Source organism: Penicillium atrosanguineum (assembly GCF_028827265.1).
Source record: "Penicillium atrosanguineum strain IBT 20685 chromosome Unknown utg000008l_segment0_segment0, whole genome shotgun sequence".
In the NCBI taxonomy this organism is placed as follows: Eukaryota; Fungi; Ascomycota; class Eurotiomycetes; order Eurotiales; family Aspergillaceae; genus Penicillium; species Penicillium atrosanguineum.
The window spans coordinates 1,306,695-1,332,766 of NW_026623140.1; the positions used below are offsets into that span (position 1 = coordinate 1,306,695).

General features: G+C 51.4%; 11 protein-coding genes across 11 annotated transcripts; 1 reads left to right on the forward strand and 10 right to left on the reverse strand.

The window, feature by feature from the left end:
- Positions 1 to 80: 80 nt before the first annotated feature.
- Positions 81 to 2,194, reverse strand: N7443_009997 (uncharacterized protein; the record flags this gene model as incomplete). Its single annotated transcript, XM_056890053.1, has 3 exons — positions 81 to 289; positions 343 to 1,251; positions 1,309 to 2,194. The coding sequence occupies 3 exons, from the start codon at positions 2,192 to 2,194 to the stop codon at positions 81 to 83; spliced, it is 2,004 nt and encodes a 667-aa protein (XP_056736544.1).
- A 953-nt stretch (positions 2,195 to 3,147) lies between these two features.
- Positions 3,148 to 4,650, forward strand: N7443_009998 (Threonylcarbamoyl-AMP synthase; the record flags this gene model as incomplete). The annotated part of the gene is made up of 1 exon (XM_056890054.1): positions 3,148 to 4,650. One exon carries the CDS (start codon positions 3,148 to 3,150, stop codon positions 4,648 to 4,650), a length of 1,503 nt encoding a protein of 500 aa, XP_056736545.1.
- Positions 4,651 to 4,820: 170 nt separating this feature from the next.
- Positions 4,821 to 5,617, reverse strand: N7443_009999 (uncharacterized protein; the record flags this gene model as incomplete). The annotated part of the gene is made up of 3 exons (XM_056890055.1): positions 4,821 to 5,028; positions 5,080 to 5,151; positions 5,205 to 5,617. 3 exons carry the CDS (start codon positions 5,615 to 5,617, stop codon positions 4,821 to 4,823), a joined length of 693 nt encoding a protein of 230 aa, XP_056736546.1.
- Positions 5,618 to 6,088: 471 nt separating this feature from the next.
- N7443_010000 (class II aldolase/adducin family protein) lies at positions 6,089 to 7,069 on the reverse strand (the record flags this gene model as incomplete). The annotated part of the gene is made up of 3 exons (XM_056890056.1): positions 6,089 to 6,445; positions 6,503 to 6,810; positions 6,859 to 7,069. 3 exons carry the CDS (start codon positions 7,067 to 7,069, stop codon positions 6,089 to 6,091), a joined length of 876 nt encoding a protein of 291 aa, XP_056736547.1.
- A 390-nt stretch (positions 7,070 to 7,459) lies between these two features.
- N7443_010001 (alpha/beta hydrolase) lies at positions 7,460 to 9,684 on the reverse strand (the record flags this gene model as incomplete). The annotated part of the gene is made up of 5 exons (XM_056890057.1): positions 7,460 to 7,693; positions 7,759 to 7,819; positions 7,879 to 7,954; positions 8,001 to 9,245; positions 9,303 to 9,684. 5 exons carry the CDS (start codon positions 9,682 to 9,684, stop codon positions 7,460 to 7,462), a joined length of 1,998 nt encoding a protein of 665 aa, XP_056736548.1.
- A 2,403-nt stretch (positions 9,685 to 12,087) lies between these two features.
- N7443_010002 (uncharacterized protein) lies at positions 12,088 to 13,596 on the reverse strand (the record flags this gene model as incomplete). The annotated part of the gene is made up of 1 exon (XM_056890058.1): positions 12,088 to 13,596. The coding sequence occupies one exon, from the start codon at positions 13,594 to 13,596 to the stop codon at positions 12,088 to 12,090; it is 1,509 nt and encodes a 502-aa protein (XP_056736549.1).
- A 370-nt stretch (positions 13,597 to 13,966) lies between these two features.
- N7443_010003 (DUF3759 domain-containing protein) lies at positions 13,967 to 14,410 on the reverse strand (the record flags this gene model as incomplete). The annotated part of the gene is made up of 3 exons (XM_056890059.1): positions 13,967 to 14,136; positions 14,195 to 14,338; positions 14,395 to 14,410. 3 exons carry the CDS (start codon positions 14,408 to 14,410, stop codon positions 13,967 to 13,969), a joined length of 330 nt encoding a protein of 109 aa, XP_056736550.1.
- A 1,570-nt stretch (positions 14,411 to 15,980) lies between these two features.
- N7443_010004 (esterase/lipase family protein) lies at positions 15,981 to 16,823 on the reverse strand (the record flags this gene model as incomplete). The annotated part of the gene is made up of 1 exon (XM_056890060.1): positions 15,981 to 16,823. One exon carries the CDS (start codon positions 16,821 to 16,823, stop codon positions 15,981 to 15,983), a length of 843 nt encoding a protein of 280 aa, XP_056736551.1.
- A 550-nt stretch (positions 16,824 to 17,373) lies between these two features.
- N7443_010005 (Zn(II)2Cys6 transcription factor domain-containing protein) lies at positions 17,374 to 19,506 on the reverse strand (the record flags this gene model as incomplete). Its single annotated transcript, XM_056890061.1, has 5 exons — positions 17,374 to 18,147; positions 18,182 to 18,825; positions 18,885 to 19,052; positions 19,130 to 19,301; positions 19,414 to 19,506. The coding sequence occupies 5 exons, from the start codon at positions 19,504 to 19,506 to the stop codon at positions 17,374 to 17,376; spliced, it is 1,851 nt and encodes a 616-aa protein (XP_056736552.1).
- An 899-nt stretch (positions 19,507 to 20,405) lies between these two features.
- Positions 20,406 to 21,267, reverse strand: N7443_010006 (uncharacterized protein; the record flags this gene model as incomplete). Its single annotated transcript, XM_056890062.1, has 2 exons — positions 20,406 to 20,977; positions 21,057 to 21,267. The coding sequence occupies 2 exons, from the start codon at positions 21,265 to 21,267 to the stop codon at positions 20,406 to 20,408; spliced, it is 783 nt and encodes a 260-aa protein (XP_056736553.1).
- A 478-nt stretch (positions 21,268 to 21,745) lies between these two features.
- N7443_010007 (uncharacterized protein) lies at positions 21,746 to 23,344 on the reverse strand (the record flags this gene model as incomplete). The annotated part of the gene is made up of 1 exon (XM_056890063.1): positions 21,746 to 23,344. The coding sequence occupies one exon, from the start codon at positions 23,342 to 23,344 to the stop codon at positions 21,746 to 21,748; it is 1,599 nt and encodes a 532-aa protein (XP_056736554.1).
- Between the last annotated feature and the right edge of the window lie 2,728 nt (positions 23,345 to 26,072).

Consider the following 26,072-nt stretch of genomic DNA (forward strand, 5'->3'; position numbering starts at 1 on the left):
ACGCTATGTACTTATTTTCTAAAATGCACCATCTGCGATGCATGTCCCCGTCACGCATCCAAACACGAGATGGAACCAGTCTACAACTTCACCTGACTGCGATCCTGAGGTCCAGCGCAGCAAGACGGCTCAGGGTGCAAAGTCGATTTGTTGAACGACTGATCTGACTGCGGTACATCCAACGCCGGGTTCTTAGTAAAGAAGCCATCCGGCCTAAGCATGGCGCTCACACGCTCCATGGGCATAACCGGGAAATCCTCGATACGCGGGTTGTGGGTAAGACCGAAGGCTAGAAAACACAGTTAGCGAAAGTCAAGACTATCAAATCTGAGAGATACTTACTGTGCCAGAGGACCACGTCCTCATCCTCGACGGCGTCATTTCGTGCAGCCCACTTCTCCACGCCTTGAGACTCTTTGCTCTGGTTTGTGAATTCGCCGGCAGCGAAGAGCTCGTCGTCCTGGTATTTTGTTACCCAGATTGGGCGGGTGGCGAACTGGGCGCGCTTAAGGCCGTATGATTTGGGGTTGGCAAGGAGCATTTGGCTGGGGGAGGTCATCAACTTGTATGCGATCGGGTGGTGTGTGATCGGGTTGATGATGTGGTCGTTGCGGATCTTGAAGACGCGGTGTTTCTCAACACTAGTTGAGGCACTACCGCTCGTCTTGATGACTTGCTGCTGGGTGGTATAGCCCACCAGGTAGGGGTTATTGTCGTCCTCTGGCATAGGGACACTGTCCTCGTAGTAGATGGTGTTCTTGTATCCGTCCAGTGCGGGATCAATGCGCAGAGAGAACATGTGTTGATGGAAGGGGGCCATGACGCCAGGGCCGACGTTCGTTCCCCATGGGACAGTTTGGCCATTTTCGTTGTCGAATGGAACGGTAGAGAGGATACCGGTTGCGCGGATCTCGAGCTCAATGTTGGCTGCTTGATCGAGGATCACGGCGAAGATGTATTCGTAATTAGCCACTGTGCAGATCATCTGGACGACGAGCTGGCGGTTACGGACGACTGTTGCGGCGCCCGTTCGGTAGTTTGTGTGCTTATGTTGTATACCCGAGTCAACTTCATGAAGACAGATTACGTTCTGGAGGAGGATAGGCTCGCCCTTGGCGTCGGTGCGGTAACCGCTGAAATATTTAATATGACCAAGGCAGTCGCAGCCTAGGGCCAGTTGGTTGGCTGTGATACCGAACCCGACATCGCCGACATCAAAGGCCTGCTTGCGGTGGTAGGGAGCACGAGGATCTAATGGCGTTAGTATCTAGGTTCCACACCATTACGCAAGACAAGGTGAGAACATACCTCCATAGGGAACAGTCATCTCGGAGAACGACAGGCGGTAGAAAGTGCTCCGACCATCGTAGGTGAGGTTGTGTAACACCAGCCCCTCGCGGTTGTTGAAGCCAACACGGAAGCGCCATTTCTGCCATGAAACGGCATTTCCAATCACACTGAACGAAGGGCCCTCGGGCTGTTGCACAATGTAGGGCTTCAGATCAGTGCGTATCGGTTCATCGAGCAGCTCGTGGGCATATTGAATAGCCTTCACGGGCTTCCACGGCTGCGTGTCCATGGTCTGGGAGTCTGCACCACCAGGCAAGTAGTCCATGCGGACCAGTTCGCGGGTAATACCATCAAAGACAGGAGAGAACTTGCAGGGAAGAGAATACTGATTGTTTTGGGCGTGATCGGTGGCTACGATATACATGTAGCACTGGAACAAGCGGCGGGATTCCTTGGCGTCGTCTGTGCCGTAGATCCACGGGTCTAGGCAGACGGTCATGCCCTGAGGCAGTTGCAATTTCTCAATCTCCGCCTTGACGACAGGGTGATCAAGACACAGCTGCTCAATTTCAATCATCTCGTCCACATCCAATGGACCCTGGACTTCCTTGGGGAGTTCCTTGGCTGAGATGACGGACTTGGTGTCTGCGTTCAACAAGGCCTTGTAGAAGGAGCCATTGTCTAGACGGTGGAACAGGGCCATCAGCAGACGGGCGGGCTTCGGAGGGCGCGGCTCTCCACGGCGCTCAGCCTCGAGGTAAGGAACGACCTCATGCTTAGTAGGTTCCTGGAGATCGATGCGCTTGTAACGCAACTTGACCCCGGGAAAGGCGGACTCGAGGATGCGGACCGCTAGCTGGATCTCCCCAGGGGTGATGGGGTCAAAAGGGTGTAGGCTAGCCATTGTGTAAGAGTATGGAGTATGGCAGTGAAGCGGAGAGGACAAATCGAGACTTCTTAAATGCCCGCGGTACCTGGGTGCCTGAGGGCCTTGTACCCTGGTATGTCTTTCCGTTGGCCACCTTTAATCCACCGGGCGCATCTTTGCCCCAAAGTGGTTTAGCGCGCGGTGGAAATAATTGATAAGCGCAGATAACTGTGGCCATTTGATTGGCGCGTCCTTTTGGAGATGACTTACCCCAAGATACGGGGAAGGCGATACCGCGAGGCTGTCAGAGCTATCAGAGCCGTCACAGCCGTCAGAATAGTGCTATCGTGATAACCTCGGGTCCTACGGTATTCCTCTTCGGGTCCACCCGTGGAAGATGACTCGGATAGTTTGCCAGGCATCAAGGCCATTACATCTCTCCACGTGTAGACCAAGTATGGCCCCTCGCGTGGGACATTCCAGCCCTGGATGAACCACCGCGCGCCCAACTCCAGCTCTTGCTTTGACCGCATCAAGTTCAGTGATTCATTCATAGCCACCACTATGCTATGTTCCAAATTAGTTTCCCGTCCTTTGCTATTTACCTATGTTTGTGATGGTGAATAGTGGTGTTGGCCAAGACCGGGTGGAATTTGGGATGCTACCATATCAGATCGCCCTTTCAAGATCCAACGCGAATAACATTCCAGATCTGAATCGGGCCAGACTCTCGCCCTCCCGTATAAATGCTCATCGCGTCCACTTCCGCGCGTGTTTTGATCCATCGACAACGACCGACAACCATGAAGACGACAACTGCGACCCTGTTCCTGTAAACCCGGGGGCTTTCATTCATTTAGAGGAATTTCATTCTTCTGGAATCACGATCATTTCATCGTCTCATTCTTTTATTCGATCTTTTCAACCGCCCAACTCACAATTACGGTCATTTATAATCTCCTATTTTCATTCATTGAATCTCTTTCATCATGCTGTGGAGTACTTCCCTACTTCTTCTGGCCAGTGCCGATTACGCGTTGGCATCCCATGGCCGATCTCATGCGCACCGTCATCGTGCGCATAACCAGGCCAAGCCTGCGGTTGAAGGTGTTGAAACCATGGACCCATGGGGTTTGGCATGGGCTGATGCCGCACCTGCGCCTGTAGCTGCGCATGAAGAGGTGCATACTGTATTCAAGACTCTCACCAAGACCATCTATGGAAAATGCGCGCCGACAAACACTGGTCTGACGACTAAGATCCTTGACAACATTGTTCCTCGGCCAACTTTGACGAAACCTGAGCCCGAGTCTACCAACTCAAAGGTCACCCAACCAAAGCCAACCGAGTCGAAGCCAACCGAGTCGAAGCCAGCCCATCCGATTGCCCCCAAGCCTGAGTTCACAAAACCAGAACCAGAACCAACGCAGCCACAAAATACTATGTCACTTCCCGTTCATTCGGAAATGCACTCTCATTTAACAATGCACGCTCATTCGACCACCGATGAAGTCACCACCATCCACATCCACAAGACAAAAACTGTCACAGCGACTGTCACAGCCACCGCGTCGACCGCCAAGGTCAGCGTCGATGTCACAGCCCCCAAAGGTACTATAATCGCGACTAGCAGTTCAACCAGTGAATCAGTCGAGGCAAGACCAAAGCCCGACCCCACACGGACAAAGCAAGCACCAAACGTCCTCCAAACCCTCGACAACCTACCGGGTCAAATCCCAGGCGATATAGATCAGATTCTTCCCGGTGTAGCAACCGTCGTTCCAGTCCCCGGCCTCCCAAACCTGGACCAAGTCCTTCACCCCGGCTCCCCTGCCATTCTAGACTGGACCTCCATCCCCTCCACCTTCACCAGTGAAGGCTTCGGCGGCCAAAGCTCACCATCCGGCAGCAATATCCAGTACAAAGGCAACGTCGGCAAACCATGGGGCAGCAACATCATCTCCGTGAGCCCGGCAGCCGCCCACCGCTACAAATACGTCGTTCAATTCAACGGCCCCCAAACCCAGCCCTGGACAGTCCTTATCTGGAACAAAATCGGCCCTGACGACAAAATAGACGGCTGGTACGGGCACTCCGCGTTGACATTCGTCATCGCACCGGGGGAAACACACTACGTCGCTTTCGACGAGGACTCGGAAGGTGCATGGGGAGCCGCGCCAGGAACGCATGGTCTTCCTACCGATAGCTGGGGCGGGTATACCTCCACGTGGGGTGAGTTCAGTTTCGGAGATGGAGAGAATAATGGGTGGTCCGGTTGGGATGTTTCGGCTATTCAGGCGCAAGTTGCAGGCCAAGAAGTTCAGGGAATGAGGATTTGTATGGCAGATGGGAAGGGGTGTTCTGTTATTACGCCGGGTGCTGAGAAGGTTGTTGATGCTTATACGGAGTCGAAGAGGCATCATGATGGGATTGGGGGTGCGGCTAGTCCGGGGCCGGTTAGGTTGGTTGTAGATCTGGATTATCAGGAGTAATTGCCCTGGGGTTGTGTTGGATGCATATCTGGAGTTATGTGCTTTTTTTTTTTACTTTTTAGGGGGGGGGGAGATAGGATTATTTGTAACGAAATTTTCAAGTATTTGAAGTAGTTTTCAGTTTATACACGAATCTCATTTTCTCCCAATTCTCTTACAAGTAGAGGGGTTTACATGGCGGGGATGTTGATTGTCTCGATGGACCATACCTTGCCACCCTTGCTGGACTTCAGGCCAGTGTAGGTGGCACCTGCGGCGGAGGCAATGGTGTCGCCGAAGGTGGCGTCGGCGGATGCGAGGGTGATCTTGGTACCGGTGTACTTCTGGGCGGCGATAGTGCCAGTGCAGGAGGAGTCGCACTCTGTCCCTGTGCCGTAGCTAAAATTGATGTCAGAACAAGAATTCCCAGATTCTACTTAGCAAACTTACCCAGTCATGTAAGGCCCAGAAGCACGGGCATAGGTAGAGAGAAGAACACCAGTCTCGACATTGGTGACGGTCCTGTCGAAGAATATGAGTGTCCACTTTTTGTGCGTTATAATTCTCGCACTTACTGGTTCCAAGTCTGTCCATCACTCTCCAAGTTATACTCAATGCGAACCTTATCTGTTCCACTAACCGGGCTTCCATTGCCATCAAGCTGACCGAAGGAACCAAATACACTGGCGCGAACGCACCACTGGCCGGTGGTGGCACCGCACCAGGAGTTATCGGGCCAGCTCTCCAGGGTAGTCTGGACCAAATCACCAGTCCCGTTTGACATGCCAGGCCACAGAAAAAGCTCTCCATTCTGGCTTGAAGGTGCAGTTCCAGGAATAATAGTGGTGACTGCATTCACGATAGTCGACTTGGTCGGGCCAAGAGACACACTGCCGCCCCAGCTATCGCGCTTGACATTGGTTGAGCGGGTGTCGAAGAGACTAGCACTAGCCAAGCCAGCAGTAGTAAGAAGGGGGAGAAGTTGCATTGTGAGGGGTTCGATTTAGAGAGGTGTAGGGCTGGCTAGGATTTAGACGGAGCTACCTCAATGTTTATACCCTGATCCCTTGAGCTAAAATTCTACAACAAAAGGATTGACTGGTGGAATTAATTAGACAGCTGTCAAGGATCTCATGCCGACATCAAGCCAGGTTTTACCTCAAAACAGTCTTAACTATCAGAAGGCGCTAAACTAGTGAAACAAGAGGGTCTACGGAGGGTCGCCGTCCCATTCCGTGCTGCACCCCGACCTTAATATTTGCCAAATACTTCGGATAACGCCACAAATGCAGAACCAAATCCGTGTTCTGGGCCCTATTCCAATAGAGCTGATGACAGGGTTTTACTGGGAAGCACCACAGGGTCCAATTTATATTGTTCACGTAAAACTTCGGGTGGGGAAAAGGCAATGCAGTCAGTCAATTCAATTTAGTTTAATAAAACCCCCCGAAACATTCCTTTAATCAAGATACTTCCCCTTGCTCTCTTCATGAATCACATCGAACAAGGGCTTTGCACTGAACCAGCCCGCGACCGGTGTTCCGACCGTCTTGTAAGTGAATGCCGCGTCAGCTTCATCGATTTTCACCGTCTCACCTCCGCGACCGGCTGCCGCTGCGTCCGCGAGGAGTTGTGCGTAGCAGCACTTTTCCAAACTGACAAACCAGAAGACAGTCTCTTCTACTGATTTTCCGACGGTCAGGAGACCGTGATTCTGTAGGAGGGCGGCTTTCTTATCGCCCAGCTCTTTCGCGATCTGTTTACCCTCTTCCTCGGCAAGTACGACACCGTTGAACTGTTTATACACGACATGGTCCTATTCTTTGTCAGACCTGGTACTCTCTTAACTCTTCAAGGAAGGATGAAAACTCACATTATGGAAAGCGCAAGAATCCTGCGTAATAATATCCAGCGGCCGACCCAGCGAGCAGAATGCGCGCCCATGAATACTATGGCTATGCGCTGCACAAAGTACATCGGGCCTAGCCTCGTGGATCGCAGAGTGAATCATGAACGCCGCAGCATTGAGTAACCGGTTCGGTCCACCATCAATGACCTTGCCGTGGTGATCGACTTGGATCAGGTCCGATTTCGTCATCAAAGAGAAGGCACGACCGAAAGGGTTTACCCAGAATGTCGTTGGGTCAACGGGGTCTCTGAGCGTGATGTGGCCAGCGACACCTGCATCATGTCAGTATTCGGTTCGGCAGGATCGAGTAAGGTCATTACCTTCGTCATAGCCAAATTTCCCAAAAATACGGAACGCAGCAGCGAGTCGACCCTTGAGATACTCGCGCTCTTCAAGCTTTGTCTCGAATTTCGGCATCGTGGGCATCTGCATTTTAACCTTGGCTGATTCGGCGCCAGCAGACTGCGACGTCTGCGGGCCTTTGGCTGACATGGTGGAGGGGATGGTTTCGGTGGTGGTTGAGGGGGCCATTGTGGATTGATTGTCGCAAAACTGACTCTTTGGATGGATGTTGAGGTTTACTTCAGTGGTCTCAAAGGAGTACATTTAAACGGAGCGGGGTTGCTGATATTCGATCGCGATAGGATTGGGTGAAGGCAACCGAGGTTGCGGTGCGTTCTCCGCTTCTCCGCCTGGCTAAAGTTCGGATTTGGATTGGATGCCCGAGGTAATACAGGAGCTTAAGTACACAACTTATGCTATTCAAGTATGTAAATGCAGAGAATGTCCGAAATGTATATTGGCTGGATGCATGAAAAGGTGTTGAATAAGTATCAAAGGAGCGTCAATCTCACACTGTAACCGCTTGGACTTACAGGTGTGGACGAAACAAAAAGGTCAGAATCTTCGAATTTACATGGTCTATAAAGGCAGTGCCGGCCAGTGGCCCAGGTTGACGTCTTTCAAAAGCGCATCGAAGAGTTTCATATCGGCATCATTCATGTCATGACGAAGGGCTGCAGCTTTCTGAGGTGCGCCGACTAGCGGCTTCAAGTCCGCTTCGCAGAGGGTACCGGTGGCAGGAAGATCGCCAGTTTGGAAGTAATTGCGGATTGACTTGGCAATACAGACGGAAGGTGCAGCAATAGTGGTGTGCTGAGTTTCATTCACATTAGTCTCAAGACGTCACTTTACATAAAGTATTCCTGGAAAGAACTCACCCCTTCGGAATCTTGTTGGAGTAATCTAGACCCGGGGAATTGCTGCGACATGTGCCGTGCGCTGTGTAACTTCAAGTCAGCATGATGTAATCATACGAATAATCGGCAATGTTTGCCTACCTGCTCAAAGGCGTCACTGGGTCGAGTGTATTCGCCACAAACAACATCGGGTGGGAGGTAACACCGCCCCACGGACCTAAAGATGATCAGTATCATGATGGATATTCTACTTAGAGCCATACCTGTAAACTTATACTTGGCCTTGGCCTTCCAACCGACACATGCCAGCTCAAGTTGGGCCCAATAATCTCCAAGTGCTGCACTGTCGGCTCTTAGATGATTCCACTTATCTTGGAACTCTTCTATACTCAAATGAGCCATATACTCTGCGTCAGTGCAGAGAATAGCAGCGCTCGCATAGAGACTATTATCCTGTCCCCGCGAACATTCCGGTGACCACGGGCCAGCGATACTGCATTCGCTAGATGGACAGACGGAAAAGTGACTGCGATGTTTGAAATCTGCCAAAGTTACAGGATTCCCCTTCATCAACTCGCTCATGTGGTATGCCAGAACAGGAAACGCAAGTAATGGTTGATACACAGCAACGCGAAGAATAGCCTTCACGTCTGTCCAGGTCACAACCTCGGGTCCCCGAGTGGCCGATGCCATCACCGGCATCGACATATTTAGAAGCTGGTCCTCGAGTGACCAATATGCATCCAGGATGGCTTGTGCTCCTCCTTCAACAAACAAGGGACAGTCATTTGAACCGACGGCATTACAGTAGTGACCAAAACGACTGAAGATTGCATCAGCGTCAGCTATTGCACTTGGCCCGCGCCCTTCGTAGTACTTGTCCATGTTGACGACACCATCGAGGACAGCGCGTTGAACCCGATCGGGGAAGAGGGCTGCAAAGGTTGTGCCAAGTAGAGTACCGTAGGACCGGCCCCAGTACAAGAGTGGCTCCTGATTGATACGCCACTGCGTGCGTCTCAAAATTGCACGCGATTCATCGGGGCCGTGACTCTGATCAAAGGAAGCCTGTGCCTTGAGGCCCTCTTTCTCACGCCATTCACCATGGCGCTCAATGATAGTAACCATGTCTTTTGCGACCAGGGGAGTACTAACATACTCCATCATGGAATCATTCTGGTGGGGCAGATCTGCCATTTCCCAGAATGAACATCCCGAGTTCAGTGCCTGGGTACGCTGCCAGTTCCTAACCAGTGATTCCGGGCCACTTCCAAGCATGCCTTCCGCCGAGACTTGCAATTCCCAGTTCCGCTGCGATACAGGGTCTGGAAAGCATGTCACTGCCGGTGTCGTGGATCCCACACCACGTGGGTCAAATCCAATAATGTCGAAATACTTATCGCTGCTTTCAGGCGCAGGGAAAATAGGATCACTCTCCGCGTCGACAATCGTCTGTAAATTGCGACCAGTCAAAATTGCCTGCAGGGTTCCAGGGCCACCCGGACCACCTTATAAGGTAAGTAGGAGATACTTTTCTTTCACGACCTTCTAAAGAATCGACTAACCTGGGTTAATCAGGACAGCGCCTCCATAGCGGGGGTCTCCAACCGGGACTTTCGCTGGGATTCGTACCACAGCCAAAGTGAATTTTCGATCCTCAATATCCGAGCGATTATAGTCCATCGGAACCTCTAACCGGGCACATTGGAAACCATCTCCACAGTCATGATACTCCAGCGACTCCGAAGGAGGGATGCTCTCCCAGCCAAATACGGACTCTGGCACAACCACCGGGGGGCTAATAGGAGACCTAAGAACCACAACCCAGAAATAAGCCAGGCCAACCACAACCGCAATAACCCATCGTCCTGCGATGTTTCGCCTTGACGGGGACGTCAGCGGGCTCGGGCTCGGGTGCGGGCGTGGGTCGATCGATTTCCAGTCCATGGCTCACGCGACCCAGTGATCCACACGGGAGTTTGACAAAAGCACCCAGTCGAAGGCGAAAACACACCACCAATAGAGAGAACAGGCGTGGACATCAAATATCACCAAATTCCCTCTCCATGAGCTGGAGAAGGTGATCAGATAAGAACACGGCGGAAAGGCGGCGCTGGGCCATGGCTGATCGAAGGGGTCCATCGAGTGGGGAGCGGCTGGGACCTCAAACCTATCGTGGGTCGCAAATGACGGCGGTCGCGTTGATCGCTCACGATGCGCTCAGCTGGACAATTTTATTGGAACCAGCTGACCCATAGTTCTGGCGGGCGCATGCAGGAGGAAGAAAAGTGTACTCTGCGCTGATAAATCCGTGCGTTTTGATGGGTTGGTGATGCTGGTTCATTCCTCTCTGTCTCGGGTCCGTGCTGTAAGGGCCTCGCTTACCGATGTGTTTGGTGACGATTCGTTTGTGGAGACTGGTGATCGCGAGCTAGTGACGCGCAGAAAGGACCGCTATTGCAATCGATGGGGCTGAGTCGTCGATCGCGTTGCTTTTGTGATCAGTCCAAACGTGGGCAGACGCACTAAGTATTTTATCTGCTTTGTGCAGATATGTCATCCTTAGCAGCACTGCGCATGATTAATAGCGGATAGAATCTCAGGAAACAAATACTTAAGAAGTTTTCTCAGCCAGACTAGAAAAATATCAAGCTTCTAGTACTAAGTCTTTAACTGCAATACAATTGACTAGGGACATTTGAAGTATGAACTCCACCTGATCCTAATTCTCTACAAACGATCACAAGTAGTAGGGAAAACCTAATAGAGGGCGGGAACTGCTTTTCTTCCTTTCCGTAGCAATACAGGAACAGACAAGATCAAAGACTACCAATCCAGATTCTTATAGCACTTGAGGTTGACGGGGCCTAGTGCTCGACAGAGAGGGTAACACGAACAAGCCGGGGTTCGACGCAAGGGCCTAAAAGTCACGAGGGGTAAATGAATGGCCCAATGCAGTGTTCTTACAAATTCAATTCTTAGTGACAAGGTGAAATGCTCCGCTTTGAATTTAATGTATAAGACTTGGTGATAATGTCAACATGCTGCGTTTGCGAAGCGCATAACGATGGCATTGGTGCTCCAGATACATTGGAATTTAGTTAGGTCTGATCCAAAGCACATACACAGAGGGTTCAGCGGCCGGGGAACAGAACAATAGACGTCAATATACATATAGCGTATGTATGCAGCGTATACAAAAGGCAAAGCTTCACAAACACAAAATCAGTGGGTGAGGTGGAGACACCTTTGTGAGAAACCTAGATATGTTGATGCTTCCAGTGTGTAGATAAACCCTTTGTTCCGTTTGTCCCATTATACTACAACATTACAACGATAGCTTACAGTAAATTGGGCGCGCATGGTTAGCTTTGTCGCTCATTTGAGCACCCTATCTACCAGAATCTTAGCCCTTATAACAAGACGTGACATGTTTCGGTTGAGACTACCTCCATTAGGACCACGTAAGCTAATGACCCAGGAAGAATAGCCGCAGGGAGTATATACGGGGAGGAAAAACATCACTACCAGTGCTCATGGACATCTGTAAAGGACTTAGTGATCTCTCTAACAAGCTTGAAGAAATTCATGCTCGTATGCGAGAACTTTTGGTCGGCCTCAACAATATTGCAGAAAGCCACCTATAAAAATTCTGAGCACAGGGCCTTTCATAGTTTGCTCCTTTGCATATACATGTGCTAGAAGCAACGCTTGGAGATAACGGGTTATACTCTTTCCAAGACCCCATTATGGTGTCGGTGATACTCTGCAACTACCTGATATGATGTTGTCATTATTGTTCTTTAAGACACAATATATGCTACTCGTCTTTCAAACATTGCTCCTTTATTAACTTTATCCACGTATTTTGAACTTAACGTCGTCCACACCGCGCTATCGCTGTTGCCAACGAACCTCTAGTCGAAAATGCCAAATCGTTCGATCTCACTAGGCAATCCTCGTTCCAAATATTGACTCTACAACGCCTACCCACTCTTCGACTTGGCAACACTCGGATAATACAAACCCGAGTGATTCCGGCTCAATCTCCAAGCAGGATGAGATGGATGGCTATGCAGAGATTTAGGAATTAGAGGATGGGGAATGATTTGAAGGCATGGGAATTGCGCGATTGAAAGAATTGACAATCTGAGAAAAAAGAAAAAAAAAAACTTCTTATCTATGAATGAGAAAGCGCTATAGAATACCGATGAATTGACAGTTAACGCCGAAGAATGACAGTGAAGCTTATAAGAACTAGACTCCCGAGGAACCATCAATCACGTCAAAAACACCATGCAAGACAGATAACAGATCACCGCGAGACGTCACCAATATTTGCAATCGCGCTTACTTTTTCTTGGTTATCTTTTCACGACCAGGCGTGGAATTTTCGACTTCTTGCAAAAAAGCAACGAGTGAAGAAATATCATCATAGTCCATCCACTTCTTGCCCACCCTATTCCTAACAGACGGGAGGATAGTATCAACAAGGTGGCGAAAATGATCATGGTCTCTAAATGAAACACAAGGCGTATATTGCTCGAGCCAGATAGCAAATTCCGTCACGGTCTGGTATTTGCGCTGTGTTGATTCATGGTACAGTTTGACTGCCGTGTCTCTGGGACAACCCTCGCCTCCTACTCCGGCTAGGAATACGCACATGTCGAACCAGGTCACTCTGCGGAGTTTGCTGGCATGCGCGACCCACTTGGCTTGTAACAGGGGAACCAGGGAACGCTTTGCGGCGTTTAATTTTCGGTCATCGTTGTAGTAGGCGGGGTGTTCGGCGAAATGGGACTCCATGAAAGTTAAGAACTTTCGTACCTCGGTGAAGTTTTTTGCTCGACAGGGCGCGAGGCAGGGTTCTGGGGGGACTGGTGACATCCGCCGTGGGCCTGTTGGTGTGTGACTGGGTTCTGCGCGCATGCGTAGCATTCGGCGTGGGGTTGTCGGTGCATGGCTGGGTGGTTCTGATGGGGGTGGGCTGCTTCGACTTGCATTGCCTGCTGTTTCATCAGCGTTGCTGGGATTTTCTTCATGCTCGGAGGCGGAGGCTGAGGCGGAGGGCTCTCCCTCGTTTTCGTCGGCGGCGCCATCACCATCCTCCATTTCACAGTCTTCGGAGCCTGATCCAAGGTCTGGCAATTCGCTTTCTCGGTCTGTTGTAGCGGCGCCCATAGAAGTCGACTGAATCAGTTCATCAATGGCCTTTTGTGTCTTGCTTTGATACGAAATGAAGGGACGCGACTGTGCTCGGATGCGCTGCTCGCTGACTGAGAGGACTCGATTTCTTGCTATAGGAGCAGCGGACTTGGACCGGATGGGTTTTCCTTCCACCGACTCGATTGGGCTGGCGGCGCGGTTCGCTGTGAGAGCCCGAGCCGAGCCCAATATGGTTATCTCGTCATTGATCTCACCATTGGGCATTCTATTGCAGGTTCCATTGGGGGCACCATCTGCATTATCTTGAACAGCAGCCATTTCTAGGCTGCGTGTAAGGCGACGCTGAGCTTCTATTTGAAGACGAACTCGCGCCCGAGCTTCAAGAAACAACCGCTGATCTTCAAGGTACACATTCTGCATCTCGACAAGCACCCTCCGTTTTCTCATCTCCTCGTTCATTTTCACCATCCGCTCCAGTAGTTCATCCACCGGTCCCTCCATCTCGTCATGTGTGCGTTTGAAGGTCGGAAGCGGCACATATGGCGGTTCGTAGATCGGTATATCTGGTACTTCATTTGGGTTGAACGGCAGCATAGGTTGCGATCCGTTTTGCGGGTCATGTTGCGATTCATCCTGATTGTCTTCCTCTTGGTGTGCGGACGTGGTGTTCCTGACTTCAATCTCATCGGCCATTATGGCGGTGGCCGACGGGCATGTTTTGTGGGATTGGAATTCTGTGGGGGCCGATTGTCAAGAAGTTACTAACGCACGAGCTGACATGACATGTCCACGCGGGTGTTGAGGCTGCAGATGACAGCTCCAAATGTTTTACTCCTGAGAGTTTGGCGGGCGGATGTGAATTGCCCGTCAAATACGCGCGTATCTCGGGCGGTCAGTAAAAAGCGGTGAGAGAAGGGCGGTGTTTACAATAGTTACAATCTACACCCACGTTTACAGACACTTTTTTTTCTTTGATCGCGATCCTTCATTGGTGGTCTCGACTAATATGGTTCGTCATCGTTGATATCAATAAAAAACGTGAGGCTGCTCTCGTTTGGACGATTTACCAGCGGCCGGACTCCTCCAACTGGCGCTCGGCGCGCTGCTGGGCGTGGTGCTTGGCCTTCTCGCGGTCGACGAAGTCCAGACCCTTGGTCTCGACCTCACGGTCAACGAAGGCACCGATGAGACCGGCAACGACCTCCTTGGCCCTGGCGTGGTTATCAATCTGGCCTGCGGAGAAAGTATGCGTTAGATATGTTGGAGTTATAGTGGGGGAGTATGGTCGTACCGTTGCGAGCCTCGTGGTCCTCGTAGGCCTTCATGGCCTCGAAGGCAGCGGCGCCACCGATCAGCTCGTGGGAGAACTTGGCCTCGTGTTCGCGGGGGTCAGTGTTCTGGAACTCGTTGTAGTGGCGAGCCTCCTGAGAATCGTCTGGACAGCGAGAGTCAGTTAAATGACCTCACACGGAAGACAGTAGTGTGACTTACCGTTGAACCAACCCATTGTGAAGATAGTGTAGCTGAAGTGATAGAGATGAAAAAGAGGTTGTAGTGGGAGATGGTAAAAGGGAAGGAAGAAGAGTGAGACGGTAGGTACTTATAGCCCCTCCACGAGCTCAGCTCAGCTCGTCCCCTCCAAAGAGAGCCCCTGGTCAGAGAGAGCGAGAGGTACCCATGGTCTCCATCGGATACGTACGGATTAGCGCCAAGCAAGCTTAGCTGTGTAATAACCGCCCGATTCAGAATAGCCCGGTAATAAATAGCGACCTGCTAACTGGATCAGGAAGTGGACCTACATTATGATTGGGCCAAGTGGTCAAGCTTCCTTGCCCAGACAATCGAGGCAAATTGACTGATGCGGAAAATCCTCGCAAATCACCCTAGATCCGAGGTCGGAAGACCAGACACATGTTTTCAGAATCCCGCGTGGAACCATATTTTACGAGACGGGAAGCAATTGGGTTTGGCCAACCTGTATCAAGCGTGACGCAGGCAACGAGGGGCATTGGATGATGCGACGCCACACCTGTGCGGGGGGAGTGTGGCAATGACGAGGCTATGTTTCATACCTCGCCAATAAGATCTAGTGAACTGGCCAAGTTGAGCACCTATGAATAGTACAGACAAGAATTGTTTCATCTCTTGCATCACGACGCCCCTGAATTAGGCCCCCGTAAACAATTGAGGCGGTTCTGGTACTGATCCATGGTTAGCGACGGGGGGCCTGCGCCACGGAGGGGCTCAATTTCCGGACCACCGGCATTCAACACGCCGATCGGTGCATCGCATATATGCGTAGGGCTACGATGCAAGTAATGCAGGTGCATGGAAATATGTACAGAAGTAGAACTTCAAAGTGGACATCATGGATATGAAATCATGGGTGCATGAATAAACCGAGTTACTTGCGGAATGGGTGTACTGATGCCACGAGTGAGCTTCAGCTCCAGGCTCACCGCAACATTGGACTTTGGCGGAGCCTCGTTGGGTTCCGACATTAGCGTCTTGGAATACATAAATTGAGGATCAACACCGGGGACTCTAGAGCTCCGGGGCTCTCTGTATGGCGTATGGTGATACAGATTCACCGCAACTTGCTCGTAGAACCATCTAGCATCGTGGATTCGGCAATGCCCGAAAGCTGTCCGAATCGGGCGACGAGTGGGTATTCAGTGAGAGTGCACTATTACTTATGCTGCGCTTCTAGTTCCTAGCGCCCCATTGCCAAAATTTACTGTGATCTTGAGGACCTTTGCCACCTTGAGGCGATCCTCTGCGTCTAGTTTGCCTGCTCCAAGCCTAGACCCTCGGCGATGGACCCTATAGCAGCCGTAGCTACATATCATTCTTACATACTGCTACACCCTTCTCATCATCTATCAGCAACTTCCCACGTGTGGTTCGGATAAGAACCAATCGTGCCAGACTACCTCCTTATACACACCCACAGCAATATACCTTCCTATCATGATAGAAGCAATGTCACGGTAAAGACCACATGGCCAGTATATTAGCTATTATGTACAATTTTTTAGATCGAAAGCCTAGACCTCCTCCCACAATCAATCAACCATTCAGCGCTTCTTTCCAGGCGACCCAAGCAAGCAAATAAACTTGCGATTCGGCGTCTCATCCAAGACATTCTTCACCAAGTTCCAAACATTCAAATCATAAGCCTCACCAATATGCCCAACGGGATCCAAAGGACAAGTCGACTGGATCCAAAGATTGGTCACACCATCTTCATGAACGAAAGCAGTTTCAGGCGGGGTGACAAGCTCATCGTATTTAGACGCGATGATGGTAACCTTGTTACCCTCCTGAACGATAGGGTTTCCATCATTCAAACGAACAATGGCAGCGCCATCGGGACCGAGATCGTCACAGGCGCCGCAGCCGACGGTATCGAGAACATCGGCCACGACGTCGCGAGTCAGGTTGCCGAGAAGATAGGCCAGGTTGTAGAGGCCGGCGAAAGTGGTGTCGTGTGTTGGGGGTGCAATGGCGGCGATTTTATCGATGAGACCGGACACGCCCTCGAACTTGGGCACGTAAAGAGATTGGAACGCGCCTTCGGAGTGTCCGACGAGGTCGACTTTGCTCTTTCCGGTCTTTTCAACGACTTCTTTAATGAAAGCTGCAATTTCAGGCGCCGAGTCGGCGATATGCTTGAGACCGCCGACGAGCGGGAATCCCTCATATGCACCATAGGTCAAGGAGTAAGTACAGTAGCCCTGGTTCTGTAACCAGTACTGCATGTAGTTCAGATCTTCATAGTAGGTGGCGCCCAGACCGTGCAGGAGCACGACGGGGTTGGAGTCGGAGGTGCAGGAGTAATCGTTGATACCAAAGACGCCGGCCTGCACGGCCGACGCGCCTAGTAGGGCTGAGGCGAGTAATGAGCGGAGAGAAGGCATGGTTCCGTGGATTGAAGCTGATAGTTCTGCGGGAAGCGTCTAAGCGTTGGGTTTTATGATTCTACGGATGAGCTTGAGGGCGGGCCGCGATCTCCTTTTCTCATTTCCTTTTCATTTCCCTGATCATTTTTGGATCCATCGGTTCCTGGCACTATCGATTGCCAATCTGGAATAGCGTGCTGTGAGTGGTTGGGAGTGCGGGGAATGGGTAGTATCGGGGTTTAGCTTCATCAGGATGAAGTGGAGGTACTTGTGATCTGGCCCAATTAAATGTGACGAGATGGATTGTTTTGGCCAGAGCCGTGTGATCCATCACTTTCACATATGTCAGCTTGCAGGCAGCTGACAAGGCATGCGTTCATGGAGACAAATATCCGCCGCTGAGACATGCATAAGTTGAATAGGAGTGAAATGTGCCATTGAACGTTGGAATACTTTTGAAAAGTTCGCTGCTAGGGATATCTCGCGCTCGTCATACAATCATTTAACGCTAGTTGTGCCAATGTGGCCGCTCATCCAGAAAAAGTGGGTAGAAAAGAATCAGAATGGATCATGGTGAATCGCTGTTGAGGGGTGAGTTCTCCCGAACTGATAACTCTGGCATTGCACTGCCCCAGAGTCCCAAGGCGTGGCGTTTCTCAACCAGCTGCAGCACTTCGACCAAAAATTGGCGCTCGGGGCCCCCATCGGGAAATGCCTCCCAAGCCACGCGCGTGGGGAAGGCAAGGCGATTGATCATATTTCCTGGGGCTGTTAGGATGTACCATTCCAAAGTTCGGCAGATACCGCATCCCAAGTCATATTGCTCCATTGGGGTAACCCGGTCCACCGGGCGCTTATCAACGGAGGAGAGAATGAGTCGGAAAGAATAGTAGAGGCACATGGTTTGTGCGAGCAGGAGGTTGGGGTAGGAGATTTTGGTGGGGGTGAAGATGGCACCGGTGCGTAGGTCTCGCCGTTGGAAGATGGGGAAATCTTGGTCTTCTGTCTGTTCGACTTCTCTTGGAGCTCCGTCCGGGTAGCACTCGACCCAGTCAATGACCCATTGCCGTAACTTGGCAGTGAGTTCGGTAATGCCGTTCCAAAGAGTGGACTGCTTGACGGCTATCTCATGCGTACTCATAACAGACTCTAGCTGCTTTTCTTGGAATGCGTCGGACTGGGCCAGCAGGCCAGGAATATCTGCGGCAAGGTCCAAGAGGTGATGTAGAATATCTTTGGTGGTTGTGCCAGCTGACCATGGGATAGTTTTCCATTCTTCTTCGGCCAAAAAGGATGGTTTCCTGGCCGCGAGTGCACCGCCAATCTGGATCATTAGCGTGATCTACATGAAGTAGGGGGAATGAGTAGAGACTTACCCAATATGGTCGTAATTCGGTGAACATGAGATGCTCGACTCCATACATATGGTTCTCTGGTCCTCGATGCTCAATCAGGCGCACCGCACCTCGAACATGAGCAGAGACACCACTCTGCGTCGTACGCTCCACACTCTCAAACGCAAGCAGGAGAATCACTGTTACCAGCGTTGACTCGGCCTTGCAACGCTCGGGGTCATTCAAGGCGTCCTGGAGACCGCGTAGCACACGAGGATATAATCGGAAGCCTGAAGCCTCGATTTGCTTATTCTGAACGGATCTACCGAAGAAGGCAACTGAGACAGCCTCGTAGGCATCCGAAATAAGAGGAGAGAACATCCGAATCCCCGCTGCAGCTCGCAGAGCACCTGCACGGCCAGATTTCAGATCCACTTCCGGAGCAAAGGCATCGACAAATCGCTCAACAAAGACATCGACCACAGGTCGCTGCATGTTCATGATGGATGTCGCGCCGGACGATGACGAGTCCGACCCACTCCTTACAGAAATTTCATCTTCATAATCGTCCTCATCATACTCAACGGAATCGTTGAAGTTGATTTCCTCAACATCTGACCCACGGTTGCGGACAACCAGAGTGGATACGGAAGAGCCACGCGATTGCCTGCCATAATTTTTATACGCTGCAGGAACAAAGTTAGACTATGCACGAGCAGCCCAATCATAAATCTTATCTCCTTACCATCATGGCCCTCCCAGGGGCCCACAGGCACCAATTCATCCTTCAAACCGCCATGTGCGGTCCGAATATCCTTGACTAGGGATTCCACCACGCGAGGCGGGGCCGAGCGAATAGACTCAAATAAGCTCTCAAGCTGGTCCAGCCGCTGGAGATCCTGGGCCCGAGACCCTGTAGATTGAGATAATTCCCCGATTAGCGGACATTTGAAGACTCCGGGGGTCCGACGGGACCCATCCTATACATACCATCTTGCCTCACATCTATACGCGCCCTCAGATCGCGAATCTCGTCCCTCAGATTCCGAATTTCTTCTGCCTGGCTAATCGGCTGTGCATCTTCGTCGGGCACATTCTCATACACGCATTTTGACGGATACCCATGTGCACAGCACGCGTGGCAGGGCTTGACTCGGTCGCACTGGACGGATCGCCGTTAGCTCGGAATGTCTCAAGCCCATAGCCTCAAACCCCAGTGGGACGTCTGGGATCGGGAACGGTCCCTCCCCGGGGGATCTGAGCACGGTACATACCTTGACCTTGCGGAGCCGGCAGACTTTACAGGATCGCGACTGGCGATTCGGCTGTTTCCTGAATCGCGGGTCTGGGGCTCGCGTGTCGGCCATGGCGCTGTCGTGGGAGGAGAAGGAGGAAGCACCATGGACCAACGACGCTGCGGGATTTAGGCGAGCCAGATTTCCGCCGTGCGCGTCCGAGATCTCTTGCTCGGAGCTTGCGGTGTGGACCACCCTGGGCCCGGTTTTGGGGTCTTGGGAGCTCTCCTACTCTGGGCCCGCTGATAGGCTCTGCGGAGGCCGTTTCAGCTCCGCCAGTTGCGACTGGGCCCGCCACTCTGCTTGGTTATTGGCGCATGTCTCGCTGAGGATTGCACGCTGTCTGTCAGTCGCTCGATAGGGTAATGAGGGGCTGAGACCTGGACACTAGGATAGGAGGTGGCATGGTGATACGGTGATACATACGATGGCGTAAAGGTCTAACGGCCCTAACGGTCTAATTTTTCTGTGTCGAGACGCCAATTGAGCCTTGTGACCGTGGCAAACCACCACAGGCTCCGCCAAAAAGAAAAGAAAATAGCCTTGTTACAGTCATTGATTTAACACTTGGTGTCGACTTGTTTGAATTGGCAATCAGCAGGTATCGAGACGCATATGCCGGGACTCGCGAGAAAGGGTGCTTTTGTTGGTGCCCCGCCCCAACGGCTCACGGCTTACCTTTCCCAGACCCGACAGTATCCAATTGCTTTGGCCCAACACATTAAATAATCAATTGGCAAAAGTCACTCCCAATTCAAGTCAGTCTGCCTGGTTCGAGTTTGGGGGCTTGGACTGACCGGGGTAGTGAATAGTAAGGAGCTACGCAGGGATCGGCGTGCGCGCAAAGCTCAGGCCTCAGGTGAAGCTATGACCAGCCCTGGGGCTTAGAACAGCCAACATGTATAAAATTTCGTTATACTTCTAGTCATAGCTTCTAATATCTATCGACCTTTACGCATCTGTTGATCAAATCAAATCTCCTCAAACGCTCTCACAACAAACGACTGCCCCTGAATAACGACCTTCTCCCCGGGAATCCTCCACGCCCCCTCTCCCTCTCCCTCAAACCCAGTCTTCATAGAGGGCACATCACCAGGCTTAGGACCAACCACATACTTATCCTGCCAAGCACCACTCCACTCCTCTCTCCTAGCACTAACCTCCTCCCCAGACCTCTTCACAACCCAAACTCCGGCCTCATCCTTCTCCTTCTTATGAGTCTGAGTCTGCTGGAATGCCAAATACGTTCCCCAGATCCTTCCTAAGAAAGACTTCGTAAAGCTAACCTCGGCGCCCTCCGCAATCTCACCATGCTCAGACTCCAGAATCCAAGACATGCCTTTCTTCGCACCCTCGGGTCCCTCTCTAAAGGGCAACTCGCGCCACACTTCCTCAAAAGCGGTCATCGGCGCACCGGGGAGTTCAGGGTGCGGCATCTCGCCGCTCTCAAGCTCGTCACCGTTGGGCAAGGGACTGAAGTTGCCCACGTCAACGATGCCAATTTCATTGAGCGAGTCCAGCTCGCGCGTGAAGGAAACCTTGACTGGTGAAATGTAAGTGTGGATTCAATAGGTCCAATTGCGAGATTGCAGATAGTTTAATGGGCAGGTGAGGGCACTCACCAGGTGTTTCGTTGGGGTTCTCCTTGACTGCCGTACCGGCCATTGCCCAGTCAATTGCGCCTGATTTCTTATCCATGCGCAGATCCAGGAACCATTCTCCCACGGAAAGGACGATAGTGTCGGTTGTCTCCTCTGGGACCTCAGGGACCCATCGCAGCGAGAGACGGGTTGTGAAGCTGCTGATTGAGCCCATGGCGGAACCGGTGGTCATTGTTACGGTTCAGGTAGAAAGATGTGGAAGAAAGTACCCCGGATCAGAAGTATTGAAAGTGTTTTATTTTATTGAGAACGTCAAGGTGGGTTCGGCATTGCGGACGAATGGAGAAGCTGCAAGAGACGGATGTAGATTGTTCTGTGGGAAAGTTAATCGCGACTTTTAGCGTTTTGCCTGCCACGCCGGGCGAAAATCCATTTTGAGTAAGTGTATCCGCTTAATAGATTACTTTGTGTGTGCAATCTTTTTATGTTATGCTAGATTCTGTTAATCAGTCTTTACAGCAGCTACAAGCTGATTAGACCGCTACTGTTCATCGGTGGGGCGTACTCAGATCTACTCAAAGTAAAAAGTGGGAGGTTGACTAGAATGGGAAGTGCCAAGCAATGGAACCAGAGGAATGGTCAATTGTAAACCGAAATGAATTAATCGTATATTCGTAATAGCATAAGCATAACTATCGTACACTAACTATCTAGACACGCTGGTGGCCAATGCTAGCAGAGTTGTCAAGGTCAGAGTCCACGCGAGGATCCATCTTGTTACCAACGCTGCTGTTGTGGGGACCCGCGTTGGTGCTAGTTCCAACGCTACCGTGCTGGTTGTAGCTGCTACCAGCACCAGCACCAGAGCTGACACTGCCGACATGAGGGTTGACACCAGCAGTCTTCTGGGCCTGCTCAAAGGACTTTGTGGTAGTGTTGGGGTTGCCGCCCGTGTGCATCTCATCGCTCATGCTGGAGTGGTGAGTCTTTTGCTTGCTCAGGTCACTGTCGACACGAGGATCGACCTTGTTGGCCAGGTTGCTCTCATGGGGACCAGCGGTGGAGGAGGCAGGGCCGGTGGCATAGGAGTGAGTTGAAGCAACACCGGTGCTGCCGTGGCGGTTGGAGAGGTCACTGTCCACGCGGGGGTCGGCAGTGTTGGCAACGTTGCTGCTGTGAGGGCCATAGTTGGAGGAACCCGTGGTGCTGTGTGTGTTGTGGTGAGCACCAGCCAGGCCGGCGCCGGCGACACCAGCGCCAGCCAGTCCAGTACCAGCCATACCAGCATTGGAGTGGTGGCCAGTAGTACCGTGACGGCTGGAAAGGTCACTGTCCACGCGGGGGTCGGCAGCGTTGGCAACGTTGCTGCCATGAGGACCATAGTTGGATGATCCGGTGGTACCGTGGGTGGTGTGGCTAGCACCAGTCAAACCGGCACCAGTAGAGGTAGGGACGGCGGTACTGTGGGTGTTGTGGCTAGTACCAGTCAAACCAGCACCAGTCATACCAGCACCGGAGTGGTGGCCAGTGGTGTTATACGCGGAGCGGTCGCTGTCGACACGGGGGTCGGCAGCGTTGGCAACGTTGCTGCTGTGAGGACCATAGTTGGAGGAACCCGTGGTGTTGTGGGTGTTGTGGGTGTTGTGGTGAGCACCAGCCAGGCCGGCGCCGGCGACACCAGCGCCTGCCAGTCCAGTACCAGCCATACCGGCATTGGAGTGGTGGCCAGTCGAAGAAGTGTTGTAGCCAGTAGTACCGTGGCGGCTGGAAAGGTCACTGTCGACACGGGGGTCGGCAGCGTTGGCAACGTTGCTGCCATGAGGACCGTAGTTGGAGGAGCCGGTGGTGCTGTGGGTGTTGTGGCTAGCACCAGTCAAACCGGCACCGGTCATACCAGCGCCGGTCATGCCAGCACCGGAGTGGTGGCCAGTGGTGTTGTAGGCAGAGCGGTCGCTGTCGACACGGGGATCGGCAGCGTTGGCAACGTTGCTGTCATGAGGACCATAGTTGGAGGAGCCGGTGGTACCGTGGGTGGTGTGGCTAGCACCAGTCAAACCGGCACCGGTAGAGGTAGGGCCAGTAGTGGAAGAGGTGTTGTACTTGGAGCGGTCGCTATCAACCCGAGGGTCGGCAGCGTTTGTGATATTACTATCATGAGGGCCATAGTTGGAGGATTGGTGGGAGTTGTGGGTAGTGCCAGTGTGGGTAGTGCCAGTGTGGGTGGTGCCAGTCTGCTCGGCCTTCTGCTCGGCCTTCTCCTCCTTGTGCTCGGCGATAACGTCCTTGACCTTGTTGATGATGCCAGACATGTTGATGGTTGATGTGTGGGGTATATTGAAAAAAAGTATTGAAGTGTGCTGAAGAGGGCTTGGAATAATTGCAAGTATAGTAGGTTGAATTATTTGTGTTTGATGAAGACCCTACTTCAGCAATTGACTGCCTTTTTATAATGCTGAGCAGGACAAGGTACCGTTTACATCGTGAGACATCTTGAACAAAGAAATGACGTTGGTCATAGTAGGATCGTAGATCAATGGTAACAAGATAATCATCATGTCGATCTTTTTAATCTATGCATAGCATGTCAGTGGTCCAGGGAAAGCGACCCATGTGTCAAGTTGTGGGGTGGAAGCTGGTTTGGCAAGGAACTGGGTGTTTGATGACATAGCGGAACGTCATAACCGGATTCGGGACAGCGCCACAGAGTGTAGATCAGACATCAGCCTTAAGCGCAGAATTCATTTCGAAAATAGAACAGCCCAGACAGGCGAATATGTTTGGCTAGACTGAGCTATTGCGAAACTGACTAGGGTAGCTATCGACATTGGCGAGGTTACCCCTGCAATTTACTGTCCCTTTCGCGTCATCTTGTAGTCGGCCAAGAACAAGATAACCAACAAACACCTCGAAAACACCGTCGATCTTCATTTCTCAATTCCATGGAACCAGTGAACCACTAGGCAACCAATTTTTTTCTTCTACAGTATACTTGGATGATAAGAATGACGGCGTTGAGCCACCGTTGTTACCCCAGGGCCCCAAACCCCCAGTGGCAGTGTAGGCAGGATTAGGTCATAGCTCCATTAACTTGAACCTCAACGACGGATAGCCAGTCGTCAGCCGTATTGAGTACGCCACCGGGATGAGAGACGTTAGTTGTTCAGTCCTTGCCTTGTACAGCACATTCTTCCATAGACCGCTGGTAGCATCGTGTTGCGTCACTATTCTACACTTGGTTTCTAAGACGCGTGGCGCCATTCTGAGTACATTCTTCCTGGAAGAAGCTCTCAATTCCGCCAGCTCAGTTTTTCTTATGTTCCCTATTGATGGCTAGGCTGAGACTACTAGTGTCGTCATTGCTTATGGCTAGGTGAACTTGCAACGGTTTTGTCCCCGGCCATAGCCTCAACCCAGAACAACTGAAACCCTTCGAAGTTACAGTAAACAATCGATAATTCCAGATCGTCCGTGAACAGTTCGTGCCTTAATCAATTTATGACCTTAATATAAACTAATCATGTTGGTGACGTGGTCGCTAGGCCCAGGTGTGCTCAGGCAGCTGACGACCGGTGAGAGAGATCAGCCCCACTTGATGACGATCCGGCGAGTTTAGCTGTATTTCCATCAAATTCTCAGCCACGGGGAGCAGAACAGGGTCCTCAAGTTCCAGAATTCCGGGACAATAATTGCAGGGTACAATGTTGAGTCTGAATAATGATGCCCCTCCCCCAACTGCACAGAAGTCTGCGATCTTCATCCACACCATTGCCATGTATTAGACTGTAAAAATCGATTATTTCTTAACCCTGCTAAGTTGATCATACAGCCCTGTAGATTTGGAAGCTTGGAAGAGCCTTCAAACTCCCCTAGGAACACACACGTATATTTCCACACTCTCGTATCTCTTTTGTGTTCTTTGGGGGCATGTTTAATATGTGCTATCTAGTTATCTACAGGCTTCAATGGTGCCTGGATGATGTAAATGCCGTATGCGACCGTCAAAAATAGGTGTCTGTTTCTTTTGGGGTATCAAGGGAACCCTAGAAGGGCAAGTGGCTTCACTTCGTGTGAGCCCTCATCATATATATCCTCCGAGTCGGACACACCCAAGGGGTTAGGCTATGTATATATGCAACATCCTGGAGTATCGGCTCTTTTTCTAGGACCGAGTAATTTACTCGGAAGATCATTTCAGGTCTTCGGTTCATCTAGGCCGGTGAAAACACTCAGGCATGCTCTACTTCAGAGGCTAATCGTATAGACCCGTGAACTATTCTTGCTAAGTATTGTACGACGGTCTAGGCCAAAAGTCCACCGAATTCCAACATACCCCCCGAGACTTAAAATCGGGCGGAGCAGAAATAGCCGGACAGATTAAGGTCCAGTCGGCTTTTATCACCCATAGCCAATCATATCGGGAGGTATTCTGGCTGAATGCATTACTGACAACCGACCGAGGCTTGCGGGCAACATCATGTGTAGGGATTCCAGAAGCCAGCGAAAGCCAGGAGTAAGACCGACTCGCATGGCATTTTCGTGACTTTACTCGGAGATGATGCGAGACTCAAAAGAGGCTTGGCTTTAGTGGACATTTGGGATTTGGGTATTAGGATGGCGCGGCCTAGCTTTGGATCGTGGCGTTATTCGGCGAGAGTCCCGGGGTAGCTGAGCTTTGGGCATGACTCGGTCAAAAATATCTAGCGTCGAGCCCCTTTCGAGCCATGGCCATGCATCGATCAACAAGCCTCAATTACCGTGGTCAAGCTCAGACTAACAAGAGACAATCAAAGAATGAACAGCGATATCTAAGGGGTGGCTTCGGGAACAGATTTCCTGGGATGCAGCCCAAGCTTTGCCTAGAAAAAACAGGATGGCAGATAAAGCAGGAGCCACGCGCCATGAGCCACGCGCGGGGGAAATGAAGTCAAAGGTCTAGCATGAAACTTAGAGTTCCACGGCTGATCGTTCAACCACCCGGACTTAGTCCGACCGAGGAGGCTAGAAGAATGCTGATTGCACGGCCGACTCGATACGGGA